General features: G+C 48.2%; 1 protein-coding gene across 1 annotated transcript; it reads right to left on the minus strand.

The window, feature by feature from the left end:
- Nucleotides 1–1,399: 1,399 nt before the first annotated feature.
- ITPRIPL2 (ITPRIP like 2) lies at nt 1,400–16,636 on the minus strand. Its single transcript, XM_063345131.1, has 5 exons — nt 16,620–16,636; nt 16,334–16,390; nt 12,113–12,228; nt 11,907–11,993; nt 1,400–7,005 (listed from the first exon to the last, which is right to left on the minus strand). Exons 1-5 carry the CDS (start codon nt 16,634–16,636, stop codon nt 5,150–5,152), a joined length of 2,133 nt encoding a protein of 710 aa, XP_063201201.1. The 3' UTR covers nt 1,400–5,149.
- Nucleotides 16,637–26,540: the final 9,904 nt, after the last annotated feature.

A 26,540-nucleotide genomic window follows, 5' to 3' on the forward strand; every position in this document is an offset into this window, starting at 1 on the left:
GACTCACCAGGCAGACATTTGAAGAGGTGACACAGGAAATAAACCAGCCTAGAAATGCAAGTTTCTCATGTCTGAACTCTTTTGGAGCCTTATGAAAATTAGATGCACAAATAAGAGTCCCTTCCCCTCCAGACAGCTTTAACTTGCATTAGCAGTACTTAATCAGCAAATTCACTACTGACCTTGGCTGCATTACAAGAGAGGTATTTGCACAGGGATGGAAAGACTTTAAACAATTTATCCAATGACTTGGATGCAAACAGGCTTTTCTTTAAACACCAAGCATGCAAGCCCTTAGGCCAGTTAATTTTTTGTTAACAGATTTATCACGAAAGGAAACTCCTATGTTTCTTTAATGATTTTCTGCTGAATAGAAACTCCGGCTTCCAACCGAGAAATATTTCAGAGCAAGGAATGAATGGAGACCAGAGGATAGTTATTGCTTTTAAAGGAAGCCATTAATACAAGATAATGTTATTAAAGACGTAAAGATCTAAATACACTTCCGCTGCGTTGACTTGAGTGACTGAATGCCGACACCAAAGGAATGACATTCTTCCAGCCTTTGCCAGCCATTCTTTCCAGTCTTTCACCGTTAGCCAGCTGGGCTGCCTCAGCGCTGTACCGACGACTGCTGCCCCGCTCACAGAAGCTACTCTCTGCAAGGCAAGAGGCAGGCACACGAAGATCTGGAGATAGTTATTTTCAGCCTAGCTTTGATTAAAATGCTAGGGGTCTTGCTGTTATTTCTTTCTTTAATAGGGAACATCGGCACAAGCCACGAGCGTACAGTTCTGGCATCTTACCAGAGACTAATAAAAGGACAGGTAACTTGCTGGCCCATCTACCATAGAACTCCCGCTGGCTCCAGCAGGACTTTTTCCATATTTAATAAAGCTGTGACCTACGCGGTTTGGAACGGAGACATATCTGTACATGCCATGCTGAAAAGCTCACGCAGATACTGTGAAACGAAGGTGAAGTCCTAGCTCTTCATCAAGCACCAGAAAAAGCAGATTTTATGCAACGACCTGAAATTGGAGCCAGGGAAACCAGAACTGAATCCTTGTTAACCCCTGAGCAAGACAGCCACAAACCCCAACGTGCTCCATTTCAAAAGTCAGCAACACCACAGACGGTGCCAGCCGCGCTCTAGCCTCTCTCCTGGCTCTCCTCCCCTATCCCTCTGCACAACTCCCAAGGCGTCGACTTCCTGCTTTCCCAGGGTTTTGCCACTTTAGTAGTCTCCTCCTACAGAGCACATAAACCTGTCGATCATAGTTTTGTGGCTGCAGGCAGCTTTTACTGAAAAAAAAAAAACCAAACCAAAGAATTTAAATCTTGAGGCACAGATGCTTTAAAACAGCTGTTTATTACTACAGTGAAAAATTAAAGCAAAACCACCAACTTCTAATAGAAACAGTAAAAGTGCAAATGTATTTTGATATTAAATAGGAAATGAATTTATAAATGTTTAATTAAAATGGGCTGACACTTTGAGCCTCTAATTTTTTTTTTAAAGAAAAAAAAAACAACAATAGCAGCTGCACACTTTAGTTTAATCTTTGGTCTGATTATTAACCAGCAAAAAATAGTTGTACCAAGAATGTCCATTGCAAAAAGACACTTAAAATTTACATTACTCAGCAGAGATTCAAAATCAAGAGGAATGTTTTCGAGATATTTAGTCAGATAAGAAATAATGATGTCTTTGAGAAATACATAACGTTTTTCAATACAAAATGAAGTCACATATATGCATTTTGGTACTGTAAATAAACTTATTCTCTTGCAGGTCTGACTCCTCTTCCAAATCAATGTTCAATAAAAACAACTTCATTTGCACAGTCTTTGGAAAATGAGCTTGCAGATAAAGAGAACCGAGAACCCACATTAGTGCTAAATAACGCGCGCTTTCTTCTGTGTTTGTGTTTCAGTTTACACGCACAGAGGCAACCATGCTGAACCTACGATACACTATAACAGTTATGCTGTTAAACAAATAGGTATTCATAACCTTGTTCTGTGTACAGTATCCATGGGCTGGGAGAAGAGGGAGAAGGCAAAAGGCCCACGGGATTACTCATGCAGGTCAAGCTGTCTGTACACCTCTTTGTAGATAAGGCCCTATAACAGCCCCGGGACGCTGCGGGTACCGGTGCTGTCACGTTTGTTGTGGAGTAAGAGGAATACCATAACAGAACCCAACTTTATCAGCTCCTTTTGTCAATCGTATTCATGAATGCATGCTTTATAGCAGATAAAGAAAATATACTTAATATCTCAGTTGTGCAAGCAAGCCACAAGTTAGTCTAAGAGATCTTCTCAGACCTCCCACCACTTGCGCGCACCCTGCCTTACTGGCAGGAAGCCCCCTCCTCAAGAAGGCTTGCCCAAGCCTAATGTTAAAGCAAACACATACATTGTCTCCCATCACCGGCCACCACAAACTCAAAACTGCCTTGCTGAGCAAAAACTCACACTGAAGATCTGCCTACATGGCTAATAAACTGAGGGTTTGCCTCACTGTTCAGCCCTGATGGATTCAACCACTTTGGAAAATATTTGGAAATACTGCCAAAGCAAAACCCACGTAAATCTCTCCTCCCCACACTCCAAACGTGCCTTGCTTTCAATAATTCTCATCCAATTTTATCCCCACGTCCTTTGGCTTGTTTGCAGCACGTCTTCACTGAGAGTTTACCATCATTCTCACTCACCCCTCAACCCAACTTTCATCTTCTAAGCTATTTGTATTCTCCACCATCTCTCCTTGTCATGCATTTCCTGATGCAACGGTCTTTTCCTGGTATTACTACATTTTAGTGAGAAAGTCCTTACCAAATCTACTAGATTTCCATGTATTGCAGCAATACCAAATACACACCAAACATGCATCTCTTCTTCAGATAAAAGATCACTTTTCAGAGACAGGGATGCACAGTGATGTAAACAAACCGACAGCTGACTGAAGTGGTTATGATGACAGAATTAACAGCTAAAGGGTTTTTATGTCAAGAGTTCAGGCAGCCACAATACCCTGGGCCGGTCATCTAGTCCTTCTTTGGGCAAAAGATTCAATGGCATCGATTGCAGAATTCCATTTTATTTCAAACACCAAGAAACGCAAGTCTGCAAAAATAGTATGTGTCATGGTCTACCACCATGAAAAAAAATCAAAACACCAAGGTAGCTCACTTAGCCTTAAATACCATGTGCAAAGAACATTTGATCAATACTACCTATAAATACACTATCTGTATTTGTAGAAAGAAGCACAGTGCTTCATTTATAAAAATAACCCAACTTGCGGGTGTGACCTAGGCTACAATTACCTGAAAATAAGACTGCAAGAGCAGTTAAAAAAATACACAGAAGTAGGCAAACATCTGCCTAGGGAGTGTTTCTATTTAGAAAAATAGATCTCTATAGATTTTGTAAAAGTTTGTTTTGTGCTCTGGTGCATAGAACTGTGAATAAAACACACCGGTATCTTTACATACATCAGGGAGAGAAGAAGTATATTAGTAACTTCAAGTTATCCTAAAGCTTCCCAGAAGTTACACGCGGTCATTTGTAATTCATTTCAGACCACTCACCTAGGACACGGTACAGTGGGTAACAAGGCACACGCTCAGTTTCCTGAGTGCCAGCAACTCAGTAACACATTTTGGGTCTTAATATATAAAATACTTGAGCAGGTGACCCAATAAAGCAAGAATTTGAAATTCTGAATTTGCTGACACCCTGGGACACATCAGGTTCCTGTACCCCAGGTACCAGCACCAGGAGCTATGGTCACTTGCAGAGCTGGCTGTGTTACGACTCGCCGAGTTATTCCAGTAACTGGGATATCACCATGCAAGAAGCGGAATATTTAGAGAACATCAGAATCCATAGCCTAAGACTGCCACTGTACCATGAATTAGAGCTAAATAATTTTGGAGTACCCTGAAATATTTCACTTCATCCTCCCCACAATAAGGCAACAATTTGCTATAGCACAGCACGAGAAAATCCCATCAGGTTATTTGGTCAGAACACTGCCACAATCAGACAACTGGTCAGGCAGTCATCCAAACATCCCACCAAACTCCGACCAGAGAGCCGGAGGGCGCAGCAGTCAGCTTACGGCACTGAGATTTGGACTGGTTTAAGTTTGTTCCAAAGAAAAAAACAAAACAAAACAAACCCCAGAATTTCTTTGTTTTGTTGTTGGTCCTTGAGGTAAAGCAAATTCTAACAAAATAATACTCAAAGCTAGGAAAAAAAAAAGTCTCAACAAGAACCCACAAATAAATGAACCTCAGTATTTCCTTAAAAGGTTTTCCTCAGGATGATTCAAAATCATCCCTTTAACAAAATACTAATGCCTCCTCCATAGCAAGTATTTAGTGCAGCCAATTATCCTAAAAAGAAGGCCTTTGTGAAAATAAAGTGCTATTTGTTTCCTTTTATCTATATTTCAATCCTTCAGTATAACCTTCACTTGAACACAGAAACGCGCAACTAGGTTCTTCATGCTCTTATCGGAGAGGTTTTGCATCTTCCCTCAATCTTACGTTAACATGCGCAATATATTTCTATTGAGCACGATGTATTCAATTACACAGGAAATTTAAAGCATGTCATTGAGCATTTCAAACTGTGATCAACACCCATGCTCTAGTGCTCATCGCATTTTAAGAGCGCCTTGGTACATTGTGGGGTGTGGGGGGGTGTTTGCACTTATAGGACTTTTAAATCCCAAATGGATTTTGTATCATAAAAAGCAAATCTCAGAAAAAGGTCAATTTTGCCACTAAGACAACAAGTTAACATGGATTTCCAGAAATGTCAGTCTGAGGCTGTTAAAGTTATGTTTGCAAACAGTCAACCGTATGTAAGGCTTCTTGTCTAAGCCATTTCCCCAGAAATTTCACAATTTTCCCATGAACGACCAACGAGATTAAAAAACAAGAATCACAATTTCTTTAAGTCTTGGCCTCTGGTTTCCTAGTTTTCTCAGGTCAGGGACAAAACCACAGAACCACATTTAAACAGTCCCACCCTCCCCAGGCAGACGTGGGCTCTCAACAGACGGGCAGGCTGGGAGCACCCGCTGCCCTGGCAGTGTCCGTGGGTGACACCAGCTCACCCGGCCAATGACTCACTCTCCCAGTGGCTCCTGCCTGGCCTCAGCAGCATGTCGGCACGGGGTGGGCGCTGGTCGCAGGTACCGGGGGCTGCTGTACATCCTGATGATGTGCGGGGCCTGGAACCAGGTGTTGATCAGCTGGAAGGCGGCCAGGTCCAGCGTGGCCCCGTCGAAGGCTGCCAGCAAGTTCACGGGGGTGGCTTCCTTGAGGAATCGGGGCAGCGCCACGGCTTCGGGGAGGCTGGCGTTGCCCAGGAAGAAATGCATCAGCACCTGCTTGCGCAGGCAGTCCCTGAGGTACAGCACCAGGTCCTCCAGCCGCTCCACCAGGAACCGCTCATCCCAGGCCTCCAGGGGCCCCTGCAGCAGCAGGGAGAAGAGGGCCGTCTTCAGCACGTAAGAGGAGAGCACCCGGCCCCATTGGGAGCTGAAGGGCTCCTCCAGGCCCTGTCCGCGGAGATCCCGCAGGCCCTTGAGGATCTGCAGGCACTTGAGGTGGCAGGAGGAGGCCGGGGCCTGCTCCTTCAGCCAGCTCAGCAGCCGCTGCTCCTGACGCGAGGCGTTGAGGCCCCAGAGGGCCTCGGGGGCCAGGGGGCCCTGCAGACCCTCGGGCGGCAGGGCCGTGAGGTAGAGCGCGTCGCCGAGAGGGATGGCGGGGATGAGGCGCACGGCCATGGAGATGTGGCAGCAGACATAGTCGGAGCAGGGCAGGATGTGCAGCGTAGGCGGGTGCCCGGGGCAGGCCGAGAGGCTGATGCGGCAGCGCTCCTGCAGGCGGTACCGCACAGCGCCCAGGCACCGCTGCAGGTGGCCCTGGAACCAGCGCAGCACCAGCCCCGAGGAGAGGTGGCTGCGGCCCTGCAGCTCCACGCAGAAGCCCTCGGCGAAGGGCCGGTAGCGGCGCGGCCAGCTGGCCCTCGCCCGCAGGCCGCAGACGAAGGCGCCGCGTGTCCCCAGCCCCTCGGCGGAGCGCGGCTGGGGCTCCAGGTGTGGCGGCAGCCGCAGGGGCACCAGGATGTCGAAGCAGTCGGGGCTGCGCACCTTGTGCTGCTCGTAGGCGCTGCCGATGCGGACGAAGTCCCCGCGCAGGCTGAGGGCCAGCGGGCCGGGCTGCAGCCCCTGCGCCTTGGCGGCGCGCACCAGCTCGGCCACGACGCGCCCGACGTGCGCCTTGCTGTGGCCCAGCACATGGGGCGAGAGCCGCAGCTGCCGCCCGTAGAAGCTCTCCAGGGCGCTGCGCCGCGACCCCGCCGCCGCCGCCGCCGCCCGGACCCCGCCGGGCCTGGGGCCGCCGCCGCCGCAGCAGCGGGCCAGCAGGCAGCCCAGCAGCAGCAGCGCCGAGCCCTTGAGGAGCGGGACGGAGCCCGCCTCCGCCGCGCCCTCCCCGGCCGCGCCGCCCCGCAGGGCCTGGTAGAGGCAGAGGAGCGCGGTGCAGACGCCGGTCACCAGCGGCCACACGAACCGTAAGTTGAGGGTGTAGACGGGCAGGGCGCGGCGGGGGGTCGGCCCACGGGGGTGGCCGCCGCCCGGCCCCGCGGGCGAGGAGCGCCCGCCCCCGCCGCCGCCGCCCCCCTCCTCCGCCCCGGCCGCCCCCAGCGCGGGCCGCGCCGCTACCCCCCGCCCCGTCGCCGCACGCCCCCCCTGCCTCTTGCCGCCGCCGCCGCTCCGCTGCGAGCCTTCCTCTTCCGAGGGAAGCGGCGCCGCGTCAGCCGGCGGAGTGAGCTCAGAGGAAATGCCACGGGCGGCGGGCCCGGCCGCGGCGTGAGGGCCGGGGGCGTTGTCCGCCCCCGGGGGCCGGACCGACGGCCCGGGGCCGCCCGTGGGGCGGGGAGCGACGCCGCCCGCTCCTTCCCGCCGCCGTCGCCGCCCTGAGGGAGCCGCGGGCCCGAGCCGCGAAGCCCCGGGCCCCGCCGCGGGGGAGACCCGGCCCCCCCCGTCCCTGGCGGCTCCGTGCCCCGGGGCAGAGCCCCTCACCGCTCGGCTCCCACAGGGGCCTGCGCTGGCCCCGGCAGCCGAGCCCGAGCCGCTCTGCGGGCACCAAACACACGTTTCTGTGCCCCCCTCACTGCGACAGGGCGCAGCAGGGCTGTTTTTAGTGTAAAACAGGGTGTTTGTGTATCCCCACATCAGGGTGAGGGCCGTGTCATGGGGGAGCGCTGCTACGGGGCAGTGGTGCCGTGTCATAAGCTCCACGTTGCACGTTTTTCCTCAAATAAAGGTGTTAAAGGTCTGTCCCGCTGCCGGGGCTCTCAGCAGCTCTGCCAAAGCTGTCTCAGTGCCAAAGGGACAGCAAAGCATCACCATTAATTCACCAGGCTGCGTACAGTACTAACAGCTGCTTGCCGTCAAATCACTCAAAAGCCTGAGGTTTTTTTTTACCTTATGCCCAAATTATTCAGACATGAAAAAACTAAAAGGGAAGAAATAATCCTGGGCCAAGTTTCTAATTTGTTGCACAGGGACTTTAGGTCTAGTGTGTTGTATGGCAGCCGCTATGATACCAGGCCCACTGCTGTTAACTGCAACTGCTGTGACACGTCTGCCCACAGCATCACCCTCTGCATGAACCAAATGGAAGAATTGTAGATCCATCAGAAATACACACACAGGGCTACCTCATCCCAAGCCCACAAACAGCAGAGCCAAGCATTCAGGTCAGACAACAGGCACAAAAACGTCACTACACATGCCAAGCCTCCAGGCACTGCTGGAGAGCTGAGCAGACATGTTAAACCCCATAGAAACCACTGGGAGTTGTCTGTCACTAAGACTTCTTGACCCAAATTACTTCTTCAGGGTAGTGCAGATCTGAAGAGATCTTTAGGACCTGCATTTCCTCATGTCTCATATGATGTGTCCCTCATGGGTTGCACCATCCGCACTGCAGATGATCTGTATTTCTGGATGTGTCTTTGTGTCCCAATAGCTTTAGCTTGAAGAGTCCTCTACCACAGTGATGATGATTAAACCTGAGAAATGAGCATATCAAGCTCCTGCTGCTGCAAGTCTTTGGAGGTTCCCATTACCTGAAGGTGTAAAGGCAGCATTTCAAATTTAGAGAAGGGGAAAACTGTGCCACATAGTACCACATAGATCCAGTCATCAAGATGGTCTGAGATTTTTCCTGCTTGGGACAAGACTTCTTTATGTAGTATTTATCCATCACTGTAGTTCTTGACCATAGGGCTGGACTATGTATAGCTCTTGTTTTCTTTCTAGAATTCATCCCCTCTGCTTTCTGCACAGATACTCGAGATCCTGGGAGCATGTTAGCCCTGTCTCAGGTGTTGATGGGGACAGGATCATCATCCTTGGCTTCTATTTGTTTAATAAATGTTTACTGAGTTTTGAAGCTGTTTGCTGAAGTTTAAGGACCATCTCTGTAAGCATTCTATTGTTTTATTTTTTATTTCAGGTGATCAAGTTATTACTGCACCTTGGTGCATCTGCACAGTGTCATGGGTGGCCCCATGAAGGCGAGGGAGCAGTGCTTGGATTCAGGAGACGGAACCCAGCAAGCTGAAAATGCTGTAACAAGGAGCAGATCAGAGAACCAAGTGCAAGAGAAAGGCTGTAAAAATGTTTATGTTATTTGTCTTTATATGAAACAAAACATGACTTCAAGTACATAAAAATCATACTTTGCAGAAAGAATCTTATGTTTTATAGCCAAGATGGTGCACTCAAAGGCAAACTAGGTAATCAAGGTCAGTCAGCCGGAATTAATTCACAGGCAACCAAACTAGAGTGAGGGTCAAGAGTACACTTGAGAGCTCCAGAGAGAAGGCCTAACCACTCCAACACTCACCCTTGGAGTTAAAATCAGGAGGGTTGTGGATTTTGTTTTTTGTTTTCTGTTTTTTTTTTAATTATTAAAAATAAAGCAGATATAAAGTAAGAAATCATAGGCAATTTTGTAACTTCTCAACCAGCGCAATATTCCATGCCCCATGTTTTCTGACAGCTGAAGCCACAACCTTGCTACTCAGAAATGTCATTCCACAGCAGCCGTATCTTTGAAAACGGCCAGGAAGCAAAAAGCATCTTTCTTCCCCACTCCCTGTGTCATGTTTTCCTGTATTTCTTCACAAAGCCGGCTAAGAGGACAAAAACATTCATCATGCTGCTTACTGGCTGTGACACATCACTTCAAACGTTTTGTTCTGCACCCCCAAAACCCAAAAATGTTTAAAAAGCACAGCTGTGCTGGTACAAAACTGATCCTTCAAGATGTTTTATTGAAAAATACCTTTGAACTCTGTGAACCCATTGGCCCATGCATTCGGTATTTACTAGCCTGTGCTTTTTTACGCCCTCAAGCCCGGCATGTTTCACACGCTTTTGGGTCTCGCTACAGGCATACTGATTTTTCAAGACAGCCTGCGCTGTCTTTTCACGCAAGGTTGATTGGATTATCTGCACATCCACGCTCCGGAGACAGACAGCTACATCTGCAGGAGCTGGCATGGCCCTTTGTGCCTGTCAGGCAGCTGCTGCCCATGGGGTGACCTACAGCTCAGCAGCATGGCCACTGTCACTGTGGGACCTGAGAACAGGGGGACGGCAACCGCTTCCCCACCAGCTGTGGGCCCCGCGAGCTGGAGAAAATCCAGATGTCACCCCGGCCAGCGGGACAAGCCCAGGGGCCAGCTGGCAGAAAGCGTTGGACCAGCCACACCAGACCCACCAGTGCAAACACCGGCCCAGCATGTGCTCGTACAGGCACCAGACGGGGCCGGTGCAGCCTCGCTCAAGCTGCAGAATAACAGGTTGTATGCTAATAACCATGACCTCAAAATCCAGGACCAGAGCAAATCCACAACATTGATTTTTACTTCTGCTGGTTAAATGAGCAGCTAGTCCTTTCTCACCTCCTCAGCCAGCGGCAAGGCAAGAGCTGTAGAGCCTACGGCTGATAAAAGATGGCAAACAACCTGTTTCCTGGGCCCTTGGCTGCTTCACGACTCCCTGAGCACAGGCTGGGTCTCTGGGCAAAATCCTGAATACATCAGAGGTGGGAGACTGCGCAGAGGTGAGCGATTGCGCAGCTTTACCATCCAGACCTTACTTGGAAAGAGCCAATTTAAGAGCGACTCCATCCGTCTGCTCGCAGGAGCTAAGGGCATTTGGTGGCTGCTGTACCAGAATTGAAGCGGTCATAAACACAAAACTGCTTTTTAGCAAATAGCAACAAGCACCATTCCTCGTTACCCCTCGCTCCCGTCCTGCTGAAATTATTCTGCAGGGGCTGTATTTACTTTGCAATGGGTGCAGTTCCTCCGCATTATCGCGGCTTATTTATAGTTTGCATTTTACAACCCATCACAGAGGAAGAGACATAAACCATTTTATCACATCTGGAGTACTTTGCTCCTCTTGTCACTTCTAGTAACAAGAACGCGTTGAACTTGAGAACAAATGGCAGTGATATGTGACTCACCTCTCCTGCATGGTCTTACACCACGTTCCAGGGAACCGGAGCACATGCAATACATTTACTTCTGTGGTGGCTATCAGATTTGTTTTCATCTTTCTTTGTCTCCCAAAGAAGTAGCAGTTTACGTGTTTGGATTAAAATATCTATAAAATCCACTGCTGGCAAGTTGTAATGCTGATGGCTCCTCGTTTTAAGCAGTAGTCGTCTTGTTTCTGTATAAAACTAAAAAAAAAAGTTTATGAGGTTTTTAATAGCAATTGCGTACTCCAGAAAAATAATACGTTGTACACTAATGACCATGACCTCAAAATCAGGACCAGAGAGAATTGACAACACCGATTTTACTACCATTGTTTAGATCATCCATTGTTTAAATAGATGTTATCTAAACATTTGCTTCAGAATGCCCCATGTCCAGGATATCCTGTTCACTAAATAAGGAATAACATTATACTTATTCACATGCAAGTCTGAGCTAAAAATAGATATCCCAGTGTATACAATCTGCATGAGGAGATTCGCAGAGGCCGAAGAAGTGTTGGGTATATAGCATCCATAGAATCGCCTAGGTTGGAAGGGACCTTTCAGATCATCGAGTCCAACCATCACCCTAACTCTGACAAAAGCCATCACTAAACCATCTCTCTGAGCACTATGTCTACCCCGTCTTTTAAATACCTCCAGGGATGGTGCCTCACCCACTTCCCTGGGCAGCCTGTTCCAATGCTTAATAACCCTTTCAGTATAAAATTTTTTCCTAATATCCAGTTTAAACCTCCCCTGGCACAACTTGAGGCCATTTCCTCTTGTCCCATTGCCTGTTACTTGGGAGAAGAGCTGACCCCCACCTCTCTACACCCTCCTTTCAGGTAGTTGTAGAGAGCGAGAAGGTCTCCCCTCAGCCTCCTTTTCTCCAGGCTGAACTCCCCCAGCTCCCTCAGCCGCTCCTCACAAGACTTGTGCTCCAGACCCCTCACCAGCTCCGTTGCCCTTCTCTAGACCTGCTCCAGAACCTCAATGTCTTTTCTTATGGTAAGGGGACCAAAAGTGGACACAGCACTCGTGGTGGGGCCTCACCAGTGCCGAGTACAGGGGGACAATCGTTTCCCTAGTCCTACTCACCACACTGTTCCTGATACAGGCCAGGATGCTGTTGGCCTCCTTGGCCACCTGGGCACGCTGCTGGCTCATATTCAGCCGGCCGTCGACCAACACCCCCAGGTCCTTTTCTGCCAGCCACTCCTCCCCAGACTTGTAACGCTGCATGGGGTTGTTGCGACCCAAGTGCAGGACCCAAATTAAAGTTTCCCCACAGTTCGCAGTGTTTCATACCTCTGCGTAACTGATCGGTCAATGCGACCATATGCCAGACACAGCCTGAGACGCAGGAGGCGCGCTCTGCACCAGCGAGCTCGCCACCTGAGCAGGTAGAAGAAAGTGGCAGAAAGACAGAAGGCACAGACAAGGTGACAACGTTTGTCTCGTGCTTTCATGACATACCTGAGGCACAAGCCTTAGACTTCCCACCGGGTCAGTACCTGCTCCAGGGAACCAGAGCTGCATGTAGCCCATTGCAGGTGCAGGAGGAATTATACGGGGATCCCTTCCTGCACCAGTGATGTACAGCTGCTCTTCCACAGCCAGCGGGTCACACCTCCAACACCGTAACACGCACTGTTAAACTGTCTACAGCAGAAAAGTACAATAATCAATTGCAAAAAAACCCAAAGTTTGAAAGACTTGACTTCATGCCCCAATCGTTACTCTTTTAAGTATTTCCTCTGAAACAAAGCTGCTAGCACATCTCCTCCCCCAACCCACTGGGTGGTCCTGCGAAGGAGATGCCATCATCAAAATAAACATCCTTCACCTGCCATTCCTCTGACTACCAGGTTTCATGGGGTGCTATTTGTTACAGCAAAACCAACACGATCAGGCAGACATGAATCCATTTTGTGTTGTGGACTAATGAATCTTGGCCAGCCACAGCAGCAGGGTAGCCGAGTCCCCGTTCAGGGGTGGGAAAACTGGAGAGGGTGTCTTGCTACCACAGACAGCTGAGGAGCCTCAGCAACCCAGGACTGAGCAGAGCCAAACTCCCAGAGCTCCTGCGTGGACACGGAGGAGTTTGGGGGTAAGGGTGTGACTACACATTCTCTCTTAAAATATTTTCTATTTAATAAGTGGGATGTTCTTGCCACCTTCGCCACTCTGTTTGCTCCCTGGCTATCAGCAGGGTGTAGCACTTCTTAATCAGAAAGCCTGCAAGCAGACCTGGCTGCTACAAATGACATATAGCCCAATACAGGATTTCCTTGCTGTAGAAGGACAGCTTCCTGAGTAAATCATACAACAATTTCTTGCCCAAGCCTGTCCTTACTACAGCCAGAAATACCCTAGCTCTACACTGTGAACAGTACCAGCATCAGCTGCCTCATCTCCAGCTTGTCCCGTATTGTTTGAAAACCCTCAAGGACTTATTTTGCATAGAAACTTGCGCGAGCAGGACGTTTATACTCACCCATTACGCTGCCATTCAGGAAGCCATACCTGTATGTTTCCAGCTATTGAAACAGGCACAAACCCCCCCAGCCTGTCTGCATTGGTGTCAGTTGGCATGCTGAGCTCTGCCTGACGCGTGTGAGCATGGAAGACCACTGTCACCTGTCCTCCAGAGGGCTGAAGCTGCCGGTATTGTGAAGAAAGCCAACTACAGCATCATGGAAAGGAAACATCTTTCAGCAAAGGGAGCGCAAGCATAAAACTGCCATATGGAAAGGGAACCAGCAGTAACTGTGAGTGGAAATACCCTTAGGTATTTCCATCAGAGATGTTTCTTACATCGAAAATGGAAACATGAAAACTCTCCAGCTCAAGATCGTTAAGTCTTGCACTTGCTCTTTAAGTTCAGCGTTTGAAGTGCTGCGCTTACGAGCGACAGCAGTCACACTGGTGTATAGCTCCCAGTGCTGGAGCCAACAAGCCCCGCTAGCTCTCCTGGGGCAGCAGAGGAGGTTAACACGCTCTGCTGGTCCTCCCAGCTCCCTGCTGGAGCGTGCTGCCAAAAATCAACCCCATTGACCTGCCCTACTGCAGTTCAGGCTCTTACCCGAGACCTTGGGTGGCCAGACGAGGCCCCAACGTGCCCCCCTCCCTGTGCAGGGCAGGCTGTGGGGTGCAGGAGCCTGTGCAGCCCCCTCCCCTTTCCCCACCACCCCCAGGGCTCAGCAGAGCTCATGGGTCCAAGGACCACCCATATGGAGCCAGGTAGCCCCCAGGTTTGGCTCAGGTAGAGCCAAATCTTGCATCGTGTGCTTGTGTTAAACTAGTTTAACAAAAAACGGTTTAATACCAATCTAATTAAACCTGGATGTGTGTGTGTGTGTGTGTTCAAATGTAAATTTAATCAGCGACTGAAATGGCTTAGCTTAATTAATGGTAAGTCACTTAAACATGTATTTGCACCATAACTTGCTAAACTAATAAAAACTGATCGCATAGCTGAGCCCTAATTTGCCGATTCGAGCAGAGTGATTTAAATGAGGATTGTAACAGTTCCGTTATGCCAGTTAGGGCTTATTGTGTTATTTGATTGATTTTAAAATCAGTTTAGCAAGATTGGACCATTTTAAATAGGTCTGGATCTTTAATGCCTGTTTGCAAAGAGAGGACTTAGGAAAGGGAATTTAACACAGGTTTCAACTTGCTTGTCATTGCTCGCATTGGTGGAACACGCTTTTCCCGTTCCTTCCCAAGGAAACTTTGCTGCTTGTCCAGCTCTCCCTCTCAAAAGAACTTTGCAATCAATCACTTTGGTTGAAATTGGCTGTTGGGAAAGAGAGCAGAAGTCCGAAGCATTAATGTATGCAAATTTATGTGAGAAAGGTCCTGTTGAGGTCCTCAGGCTGCAGCAGGATGTCAGCCCTGCTGCCCCATTTCACTCCACTTGCGAGCAATAAAGCCCAAACCTCATTGGCTGCTCAGAGAATCACCTGTTCTTTTTTACCTTATTTTTTAATATAAGTTTTCGTAAAGTAGGGTAAAACTTCCCCTCACTTCCACCACCACATGTATAAATTCCATCTACCAGAATTTGTAAATTTATCCTGGCAGAGAATCTCAAGTCACACCGTGAAAACAGCTCCTTGACGATATATATTGCCTTAACCACAACACCAAAATAAAAAAAAGCTTCTGTTTTTCATAAACTAGCGCAAGGGAGTTAGAGAAGAGACTTCGGACCCATCCCACAGCTTTCTACTGGTTTCAGCAGCGCTGTGTCTGTGTCACTGATGGCTTTTAAAGAGCAGCAGCCACCTCCCCGGCCTCTGTGTCTTTCTGCTTTCGGCTTTTGTACCCCTGAGCTTGCCACGAGACTGGAGAAAGGGCTTCGTGCCTGACAAATAACCTGCAGCACCCAGCTGCAAAGACGAAGCTTCGGCACAGTGCGATGAAATACAGCCCGGAAAATCAAAGGCGAGCGCACAACAGGGAACAAGCTGTTACCAGCTTACAGCCTCAAATAATGAGATGATCCTGGCTCAGCTGACACTCCTCCTGATGAGCCTGGGCTGGATCACCCACCCAGGGAAAAGGAAGGAAAAAACAGCATGGGAGAAAACCTGAGTGAGGGAGGATCAGCCCAGGGAAACCAGCTTATCAGCACTCGGCAATTAAGGTGGGAAAAGGTGGTGCTGTGTCTCACAGCACCTGTTCTGCAGGGCTGGAGGGCAGAGGTAGCTCTCGGAAGCCTTATCCTAGGCCCTTACCTCATCCTGTCAAGGATGGAGAGGGAAAAAGCTAATGGCTTAAAAGGAAAGTGGCTTGTACAGAAGCAAAAGCAACCCAAAACTGATAAAAGGGCCTGAGGTAGCACTTTCTCACCCCTGTGTTCTCAGAGGGACTGTAGCAGAGGTCCTGGGCTCAGGGAGGTGTCCACCCCACCTGTGCCTGGCAGCATCTCCATCGGGACGTGCCACCCCGGTGACACCAGCCCACACAAGGCTGTATCCTCTGCACTGCTCCTGGCCCACCTGATTGGGGCAGAAAGATGCTGTGGGGATGCTGCAGGCACTGCTCATCATCAGCTGAAATGAAAACCTTGCAGCACAGTGCCTGGTATAGATGTCTGCACATGCAGTTGTTTAAATCATGCCTAAAACCCCAGCCTCACTCACGCAATCTTCCTGCTCCAAGGGGAATTCTTTTCCTGCTCGGCTGCCCTGTGGGGGACCAGCGTTACAGCGCTGGAGCCTGAAATCCCGCCAGGAAGGCTAAACCCCATCTCCTCCCAGCACCCCTCCGCGCCAACTTGCCAGGCTGTGCTCCTTTAACTAAGATTAAAGATTCCACAGATTGATGCAAAGCCACACAATTACTTCATTAGCAAGACAGCAAGTGCGGAATATACCTGTCTCTGTTTAAGGCCAGACAAGCTCATTAAATGACAGCGATTTTTACATCTGGTGTCATAGGTTTCCTTATTATTACAGTGCCGACCCCTTGAACAGAGGTATGATCATCTGTCATGTTCTACCTAATTCAATTTAAATCTATTTTTTTGATTTACCATACAGAAGGCATCACGTTCGCTCCCTGGAACTGTAAAATACGAGTTGACCTTCTCATCTCACATGGGTGCAAATGCAACACAACCCCACTGAAACCAGAGGAACCGCACAGGCTCACCTAAGGGGGCTGGAACGAACCCCAAGCTGCCGTTACAACAAGCTGGTTCAGGGCTGCATTTCATTTCTTACTTTACCTCCAGGAACATGTTCTGCCTCCTGCTCCACTTGCCATCTCTGAGGCAGCACCTGCAAATGGGGGAGGAGAACAGTGAATGCAAGAGGTTGTTTTTCCCTTACCTCGACACATCCATGACCTGGCTGAGGTCCTGCTCTTGCAAGGGAGTGGATCCCCCTCTGGGGGCTCTTATTACAGCGTTCAGAGACACTAGCGGGAGGTTCTGCAGGTGGGACAGCAGGGCGCCTTCCCGAGAGGCATGGAGGATGCTGAGATGTCCTCTTCAGCGGCCACCGGTACCTGATCTCCAGTGACATGAGGCCCCTTTGGCTCCCTGCAGATGGCTTCTCACCAGCATCGGGCTCATGGTGCAGAGCCCAAACCCACCCCTTCCCGAGCAGCAGGGTCACCAGTGCCTCTGCTATCTTTATGTCTGGGTCCTCTCTGAATGGAAAAGAACATGCTCATAATTAAAGGAGGACATAAATGTTGGAGAAGCATAGAGCAGTGAAAGACAGCATAGAAAATGTTAAAGTGAAACAGACTCAGACACCTTTGCAGCATCACACGTTAGCAACCGCGGACATGGCACTGCAGAGCAGAGACGTCACCACCACCCTCGCAACAATTTGCTGATCCTCACGGTAGCAGGAAAAAGGGGACCTCCACGGTGGACAAAGAATGAAGAACTTGAATTAAAAATTAAATAGGAATGGTTACCCGCCCATAAACAAGACTCCTGCTCAGATCGCAGCTCTTAAATGGCACATCGTCCCCGTGTGAGCGTGTTAGCCCCCTCCCTTCTCTCTGCTGCCACGGCGTGACAGATGACTGAGGCTCCGGGAGAGACGCCTCAGGCTGAACAAATTTCAAGCTCTCTCTGAGAGCACTTTGATATTGAAAGTTACACACTTGAAATTTCCATACCTTTTGCTCTGCTGTGGTTACAGTTTTTCTGGGATCTGATCTGATGGGAGCTTTAACAACTCATCTCTGGGGGAAGATTTTTAGTCGTTTAAAAAGTATGAAATACCGAGGGTCACATCTGAACTCACTAAGAGATTTCAGTTCACACAATTTCAGCACCAGCCTTGGGCTCTGGAATAAATAACGTGCCCTCTTTCTAGACCAGTTTTTTTTGTCAGGTTTATGAATTATAAGCCTAGGAAATATATTTTAAATATCATTCCTAACCATATTAGAGTACAATGAATTATTCATGATGATTGAATGCTTCATTGGATTTATTTCCCTTGTTTTAATGAATGATTCATGGACTTTTGGACATTTATCTTACTTGAAGCTCTTCACCAAATACTTTGAATGAGCAATTTTGAACCAGCAGGTTTCTTGGATACCATTTGCCTCCAATATCTTCTGTCATTTTTAGGTTGTGCTGTGCGTACAGCTGCATATGTGCTACCGCACTGATTCAGCTCACTGATTAGACAACTGAGTAAATAATAAGATAAGATTAATTGAAGGCAGGTATTTGTACAAAGAGTAGGCATCCCCCAAACAGCCAGCCAACAAGTCCATTTACACCCTGTCAGTTGATCAAAGAAGGGGGAGAAATTAAAAAAGAGGGAAAAAAGAGAAAGGTAGAAACAAACATAACTTAGTTTTAGTGGCCACCTTCATCCGTCAGCAAAAGGCAAGCCATCCAGGTCAAAATATACCTGAACAGCGCACAGTGGCCCAGTATGTAGAAGCTCAATGGCAGCCACATTGTCTTCTCCTGGCCTCCAGCCACATCATCATAACAGCATCAAACCTCCGCTCCTCTGCTTCAGGGAAACCCAGCTCCTGCTCAGCGCTGTGGAAACACCGTTTGTCACCAGCTTTCCAAGAAGGGCTGGAAGGCTTCCAGTCTAGGAAAGGCATAAATATGCCCGCGCGCTCTCGGCATTCCAGGAGAGCCAGCAGAGAGCACCCAGCAGACCTGAAGACGCAAAATGGTCCTGCCAGCTCTCCTAAATGTAAATGGCTCCACCTACAGCCACGTTCCAGCCACCGCCTGTCCACTTGTCCCCTGCCCAGGCGCAGTTGAGTCCATGCCTGAGCGCACGCAGCTCATGGCTGGCGGTGGCAAGCGGGGCCAAGGCAGCTCTTACCGCTGTGAACGCTCTCTCTGAACAACAGGCGCTTTGCCCATTCCTCCCCTCAGACATGTACAGTATTAATAGAGGCACGCACTGATGTGCACGAGCATAGATACTATCACCCACCAGGAATCAGCAGCAATTTTCACCCTAATACTCGCGCTTGTAATTTGTTACCTCCAGCACAAGAGGTTGCTTCTTTCCGTAACCCCCTGGAGCCCCGCTGCTGGCCCAGGGGCGCAGCTGGACTCGCCCCACGGCCTAATGATCCCAATGGGCAACACCTTATAAAACGATTTTAGAAGCCAAGGAAAGCAAAGCCCACAGAAAAAAAATCAGACTCCGCTTATGCCCAGCAAAACAAAGAAAAATGAAATGCCTAAAATCCATTTAAGAAGTTACTTGATTTAAGGCAAATACGGATGTGTGGCAGCTACGACTCCTGAAACTTCATAGCATGTAGGTCTAAACAAAGGGGTGAGAAGCAGGGCCACAAGTCCAGCTCCAGACACTGAACAGACTTTGATCCACTTTGGATTCTTTATCCTTATCAACAAACAAAAGAACGCAAACAAAACCAGCTACTGAATCAAGCCCTTGACGGCGTGTTGTAGCAATTTCAGATTGCTGACTGTTTACAGGAGAAGCCGATTAATATCTTGGTATGTGGGAGAACTCAGAAATGAGTAAGCGTTGCCTAAGAGGAACAGGGTGAACACTGAGTAAGAGCAGAGCGTGGCAAAATAATTGCCAGATGCAGCAAAATTTATCATTGGTTTTACAACGTAGATGAATATTCTCTAGGAAATCTCCTCTATAAACTTCTCCTCCAGGCGTTACGCTACGTTTTCATCCCTAACACACACAGCACACGTACATAATTTGTTCTATTAGTTTCTTGTGGCTGTGACAACAAGAGTTCATAAGTGAAAAGTTTGGGGTCATTGGGGTGGGTTGTTTTTTTTTTTCCAGTAAGTGAGAAAGACAAGCGTATTAGAGTTTTGCTGATTATTCTTAACTCGCTACACTTCAGCCTGGAGTAAGTACTCAGTACGAGACGACACACGGAGGGTGTATTATAACACACCTTCGAAAAACAAAGGCTGTATCAGTATGACATGTATTTTGGTAAGTGCAGGGAAGATAAAAAGAGGCGAAACATATAACCATGGATTTTCTTGTTAATAGGAAAATCACTGAAAACAAGACAGAGGGCTTTCACCACTGTGAGTGGCGAGAGTTATTTCTGTTTGAATGCCAGGTCTATGGAGAACGGTGAGAACCGAAAAGGAGTATTGAACTATCAGGTCACTTTAAAGCAATAGCTCCAAGTAAGTGTTTTTATCCCAAGGCTTTTGCATCACGTCAAGCAACGTACCAGGCGGGCCCAGATGGCTGTTCCAGCAGTTATGAATTGCAGCGGAAAACCAGGCCGTACGTGGCCTGCTCCATTTGGGATTTTTCCCATGGATTAGGCGACAACCCATGGGAAGCCTCAAGGTTAGTCAGACCTACTTACCAGGATAAAGCCTCTTGCTGGTCACCAACCCCAAACACGCAGCGAGCATTAGGAGCGGTGCCGCATCTGTCGCAGAGCGGCACACGTTCCAGCTTATGCTCTACTCGTACTTTGTGCCACAAGTCTCCGCATTTATGACAAATGATAAGCAAATACAACCAGCTCTGGAGTCTGTCTATAAACACATGTATCTGTCATCTTCCTTTGCAAGGCACAGCTCCCCGAGAAGAGAGAACCGATTCCTCATGCATTATCCTTCCAAACATATGCCTGATGTCTTACTAGATTCTCACATTTTGTGTAAACAATAGCACTCGTGCCACTTAAAATTGAGATATAATTATTTCTCATTAGCAAGTATTGCTGCAATATTTGGGTGGGAGGTATTGCAAAGCGGACGGTTGCTATTTTTTTTTTTTAAAAGTCACAACATTTCAGCCACCTTCGAAGTCTTCAACTGAACTGCATTTTTTCCTGCCAAAGTCAGAACACCGAGGGCTGACAAGATGAGGTGTGGAAGACAATTCCTCATCCATCACCAGCAGCCAGCTTTCCAGGTCAGAGCTGGAACTGAGCCACTAAGCTATTGCAGAACAATCTCACCAGTGATTTTTAAGTCCTGCTGCTGTTCTTTTGCCGGATAAAACCACTTAAAAGCAGTGAAGTCTGCACATTTTCACCAGATACCAGGAGTGCTGTACAGTTAGTGCAGACACCTGGGAGATTCAGCTCCTCTCAAATTATATTTATTTTGTGTATTTCTGCCACAGACTTGCTAGGTGGCCACAGGCAAGTTGCTAAAGTCTCAGAACACGTTTAGCCTGGAGCATCCAATTATCCCCGTTGCTCTTGGGCTTAGAGCTAAGCACAAACTTCCATCTCTAGCAGATTTGCACCCGCTGGCCTCCTCTTAATCCAGCCTTAAAGCAATGGGAATGCTGCGGGCTGGCAGAGAGGAGACATTTGTTAAACACAGCAGGGTCACTCCCGAGAGGAGAGTGGGACTCTGCTGCGCCTGCTTGGGATCTACAGCTGTCGGCACTGGGAGAGACTTGGGATGATACACCCGGAGAGCAGAGGCCCCGCTGTGCCTTGGCACTGGGGCACTGGTCCTGGGAAAGCCGCTCCTGGGTGTTTTGCCGCCTGGGAGGCTGGGTGCCAGCTCTGGAGTACATCTCTGCCCCCAAGGAGGGAGGAAACAATCTATCAACAAGACGAGAGACGGCTTTAAATTAGACATAGGCTGCTGTTTGAAGAGGAAATTTACTTTAATCCAGAGACAGCAACAAAGATCAACAGGATCAAGTCATCTGCCTTGGCACCGCATGGCTGTCTTCTAGAAGCAAATGCTTTTCACTCCATTAAACGTTTTAGCCGTTTGCATACACAGTTAGCCTCTGACTATACAGCTGCCCTCAAACCACAGACTTGGGAGAAATTCATGACAGCTTGCTAAAATGCGGCTGGCAGAGCTTGCTTTCAAAATGTACCACAAAAAAAAAAAAAAATTCAAATCCCCCCCACCCGCTGCTGCCTCTGCTCTGACCCGAGCAGTCCCTGGCAGGTGGCTGGCCAGCGGCCGCAAAGGAAACAGAAAAGCACTTCTTAGTGCCAGAAATAATCTTTTGATTCTGCACTCCAGAAAATATATTTTAAATAGGAAAAACACCCACCGTGTGTGTATGACTTGCTTTCATTAATGCCTTAGTCTACACCTGTCCATCTGTACCATGAAATCAATCTGTCCTGGGCACGGGTAACATTAAAAAACAAATCACTGACATGCAAACAGTTGGGTAGAAAATACCTGCAGGGACAGAAGACAGCTTCAGGCATTCACATAAAGCCTGGAGCCCGAAACAAGTAATGAGACTGTCAAGGTGGTCGCTAGATGCATCTCTTGCTTTCCCCCGTGCCAGTTCAGGAACCAGGTGTTGCAAGGAGAGCTACAGCTCGGCACCCTCCTCCCTGGGGACACACTCCCACCCGCAGGTACCTTTTGCGGTGGAAACGCAGCAGGAAGGAGGAGACATGTGCACCCCAATCCGCACCCTGTTTCCCACCGCCTCCCAGGCGCCTCCCAGCATGGGGCTCAGTGAAGGACACGTGCACTGGGGAGATAGGAACAGGGTGGTCTTAGTTGCCTAGAACTACTCAAAGAATATTTACCAACACAGCGGAGCCAAACGCTTCTCCATGGCACCACATGACATAACAAGCAGCAGCAGTCACGTTCTCGCAAGGTTTAGAATGGACATTGAGGGGGGAGAAGGAAAAAAAAAAAAAAAAAAAAAGAGGCATCACTGGTAGGGTAATGCAGCACCGGAACAGGCCGCCCATGGAGACTGTGGAATTTCTGTCCTTGGAGGTTTTCATCACCTGGCTAGGCAAAATCACGGCTGACCTGCTTTAGTGCTGGCCGCAGTCCTGCCCCGGCGGGAGGCTGGAGGAGATGACCTCCACAGCTCCCTTCCAAACACTGCGTGATTCCCGGGCTTCCATCAGAACATCATCTACTTCCAGTTAAAAAGCAGCACAGATAAAGGCAGGGCCATGGCCTTAAATTTTGAAACAAAGATATTTAGCACCCAAAAAATAACCTTTTTTAATATTAGCATAGGCATATTAATCTGCATCTTAACGGGATGACATGATGCTGCTGCCATAAGCTGTATTACTGCACACAAAGAGGTACCATTCCCTGGCCTGCTTAGGTTTGGGTTCTGCTCTGTAACACGCTAACGTAAGGTGGTACTTCTCGAAAACACCCTCAAGTCAACAGGAGGCTGCATTTATTGAAAGCACCTAACTAAAATGAACGGAATTTCCCTTCTAGCGCAGCCAAGTTGTTTCAGAGAACTGTTACCCACTGAACCTGTTGCAATTAACTGTTAATTCACTTACTCGGCACTAGGTCAGCCCCCAACTCTAAATATAAATATCAACAAGGTTTCTTCAACGCAAGTTAAGTTCTGCCACTCTAACTGGGAGTACTTCTGCAAGGCTGCTGTCATTCAGATTTGTCATCTCAGCCACTCTGGGTAAACTGAATCAGCAAATAGAAAAGTGGTACCTTTACACAATCGCCTCCCTTACTGCACACATTCATCCTTTAAACTGGCCAATATTTTTTTTACTTATCCTTTTAAGCTCCCCAAGCTGAAAATACGTGCGGAATTCAATGCAAGTGACACGCCACAACTTTGAAGCTAGTGACAAAAAATGACTGGGACCCATTTGAAGTGATATCTTCCCTAAGGTCAAGCAGCCGGACAGACACGAGGGACTGTACAGATTAAGTAACCCCTTAAATGCTAAGAGAAAACATGGAGGTGCAATCTACATCATCCCCAGCATAGGAACTGTATAGCGTATCCTCAGTCAATCTGTAGCAAGCCTAGCTTTATTATGCTCAAGTGAGCCACATGGATTTACTCCAGACAAAGATCAAGCCCATTAGATCCGGAATTTCTCCTATCTGTAATATTTATCATCTCAGACCATGATTTAGCTCTCTGCCAAACAATCTTATGAGTTCTGTTTTACATAATTTGTGGCATAAGTCCATTCCGCTGATGTCAGCGTCACCACATTAATCACAGCCATGGGGATTTGATTTTTGCCTGGTCTAGCTGTGGCAGCAAGAGGCTGAAACACGTACTGGCACAGCCAGAGCCTTGCCACCCTGGTAGCTTTCCAGAGTTGTTACTGATGGGCCACAGGTCTTCAGAGCTGCTTTGAATTTTCAGAACCATCCCTCTCGCTTCGTGAGACAGAGCTGCCATTGCCCGTTTGCTTTCCTTTGCTGGGTTTTCCTCCTCCTGAGCCAGCAGCGGTGCCCGCAAGCGCAGAGATCCTGCTTCAGAGCTGTCAGAGCATCAGAAAATACCCTGAAATCTCAGCACACAGACCGCACCATCTGGCCACGTCACCTGGCCTTCAAGCACCATCATTACCAGAGCAGCTTCAGAGAACAGGGAGCAGATCCTCCCCAGCACTGACCGCAGGAGAAAACAGCGAGACACGGATCAAGGAGCAGGGAACAGCCCTACGCCCTCTAGACGCACAGGATGGATACCCTCTACTTCTCCTCACCAAAAAAATGACACTCTCTCTCCTTCTGGAGGAGAAGAATCAGGATCAAGCCCTTGGGTTATCACAGGAGCTAGACAAACCATCATTACTTTGAGGGGAAGGATTTCATCCCACTGCACATTACAAGATCCTCCTTATCTTCAGGTTCAGAAGAGAGCCCCAAAACGCCACGGCACAGCAAAGACCCTACACCTTCCCCGCTCCCTGTTCTGAAAATACAGCATTTCACAGCCTCCCTGTCTGATCCAAGTTCCTTTTCCTCTGTCAACACGACCAGAGTTCATCCAGAATCGCTACGATAACAGACTTGTATAAGCTATCTACTTTGGCCTCTGCCTGCCATTAACCCCTGCCGGGGTGGCGGACATTAGTCAGCTTTAGTTCTGCCTGAAAATTACACATAAAAAGAAACTACAGCCTTGCAGCAGCTGGACAACAGAAGTGCCGTACAGCACTTGAGCATCTCTAGCCCTTTTGTAACCTTTCAATATCTGAAACAGGTTTTTAAACAAAAAACCCGTCCGTTTTGCATGAGGAAAATGAAAAGCAATTCCATTTTCTATGTAAAACAGCAAAAATAAAGAGCAACTGCCAGCGAGCAGGGAAACGCATAGCCATTGGAAGTGCCACAAAAACAACTCACCCACACTTCAGTGGAGGGGTGCAAATATGCTGCTGCAGTGACAAGAAGAACCAAATCCTGATCAGGAGCATAGAGCGGAGTTGTTCTCCCGATTGACCTTTTATGCTGCAGCTAGTGACAGTGTGACTCTCTGACGGCCCACTCAAACGTGCAGGATGTTTTCAGCTGCTGAGGACAAAGAACTTGCTGCGAGCGCTTTCACAGTTACCACAGATCTGGCCAAACACACTGACCTCACGCGACGATTGCCTGGTATTTGATGTTCTCAGCCTTTGGCTGAACTAAACGCATTAAAAGTGAGATTTGTCTCTCAAATGTTCCTGCCCCAAGTGAGCAGTGTGTGATGGTCTTGGAGGCCACCCACATCTTGGACAAAGGATCACACGAACGCTTGTCTATGTCAGCAGCAAATCCCACAGCTATTGACCACCACCGCAGACATCTTCAGAGACTCCCTCTGTAACCACTGCCTCGGAGAGTACCAGGCTCCAGCTGAGCACCATCTGTCTAGGAAAGCCCCACGGATGCCTTGTCCAGTGTTCAACCCTGACGGAATGGCATAGAGACCAGGAAACTGTCTGGCTCGGTTTCCAGTTTGTGTCACAGGACCATTGTATGCACGGGTGTGCAACTTCCAGCTCTGAGTCAAAGCACACTGGGCCCCTGCCTCCCCGGTTCCAATAATGGACTCACAAAAGATGCCGTCCCATGCTGCCCCGTTCTTAAAGATTTTACAATGGACTATTCATCCAGCAATCTTTTTTCCTCTTTTTACTCAATTATTAGCGTCTGTGACTCACACGACTACACTGCATGTTCTTTCAACACTGCTTGTTACCCTTTTAGCCAGTTTAATTAACCATTCTTTTGTGCTGATACCTCTCTTCTCCAAATTACCTAGGAATTCTCCACATGCCAGCATATCGAATGCTTTAGAGAAATTAAAGCAAGAAATCTGCTAGATGTAACTTTTGTTCAGAGAATTGATCAAGCTAGGGAACATATTGTGTTAGCCTAATATGACATACCTTTAGCAAACTCAAGTTTACAGGTACGCTGCTCACAACTGGCTGGGGCTGAGGCAAGGTAAGTGAGAATCCCTTAGAGGTACCTTCTTATTACACAGTCCCTGAGAAATCTGTGATTTCACTTTGAGTTCCTCGAGTCAAGTTGTTCCAGTAGGTGTGCAAGCCAGTCATAGATAAAGAACCAAACGCTGCTTCGTTTGGACAATGTAAATAACATCAGTAGCTTGAGTATAACCAGACTTGCAATGGTGTAACTGATAGAAATTATTCCTAAAGAATGTACAAAGTGTCAGTCACAATAAATCATACAGGAGTTTCTATGTTAAGATGTAGCTTTCAGTCTAAGCTCCTTCACAAAATAAAGGAAAACAATCCTCTTTAAGAGGTCTTTCGTGTCAAATTACACACCTATCAGTACCTACAAACACCAACAGAGCTACTCAAAAAAGGTAGACTTGGCTGTACCTGGATTAAAAGCTGTCTGAAGCCTCACCAAGCTCCCAGATGCTTGGATTTGAGACGCATGGATTTAAGAAATCCATGAGTCTTGGATTCCCAGCAGCAACTCCGCACTTCTTATCCTCCTCGGCTCTCAAAGCAGCTACAAAGTCAGTACACAGCATTTGGCCAGCACAACAGAACTGGAACCAGCCCACAGCAAAACTTCGTCAAATTAATTAACCAGCCTGAATGTAACTGCGTAGTTTTGCCACATAAGGTAAGAGTCAAGACTGGCAATGCCGGCCCCATTCCTCACGACAGTAACAGGCAACACTTGCTACTGTTTCTTGGTTTCCAATTCTTTCCTTTTCAACTAGGTCTATACCCATTACA

The sequence above is a fragment of the Chroicocephalus ridibundus genome, chromosome 8 (genome assembly GCF_963924245.1).
Source record: "Chroicocephalus ridibundus chromosome 8, bChrRid1.1, whole genome shotgun sequence".
Lineage (NCBI taxonomy): Eukaryota > Metazoa > Chordata > Aves > Charadriiformes > Laridae > Chroicocephalus > Chroicocephalus ridibundus.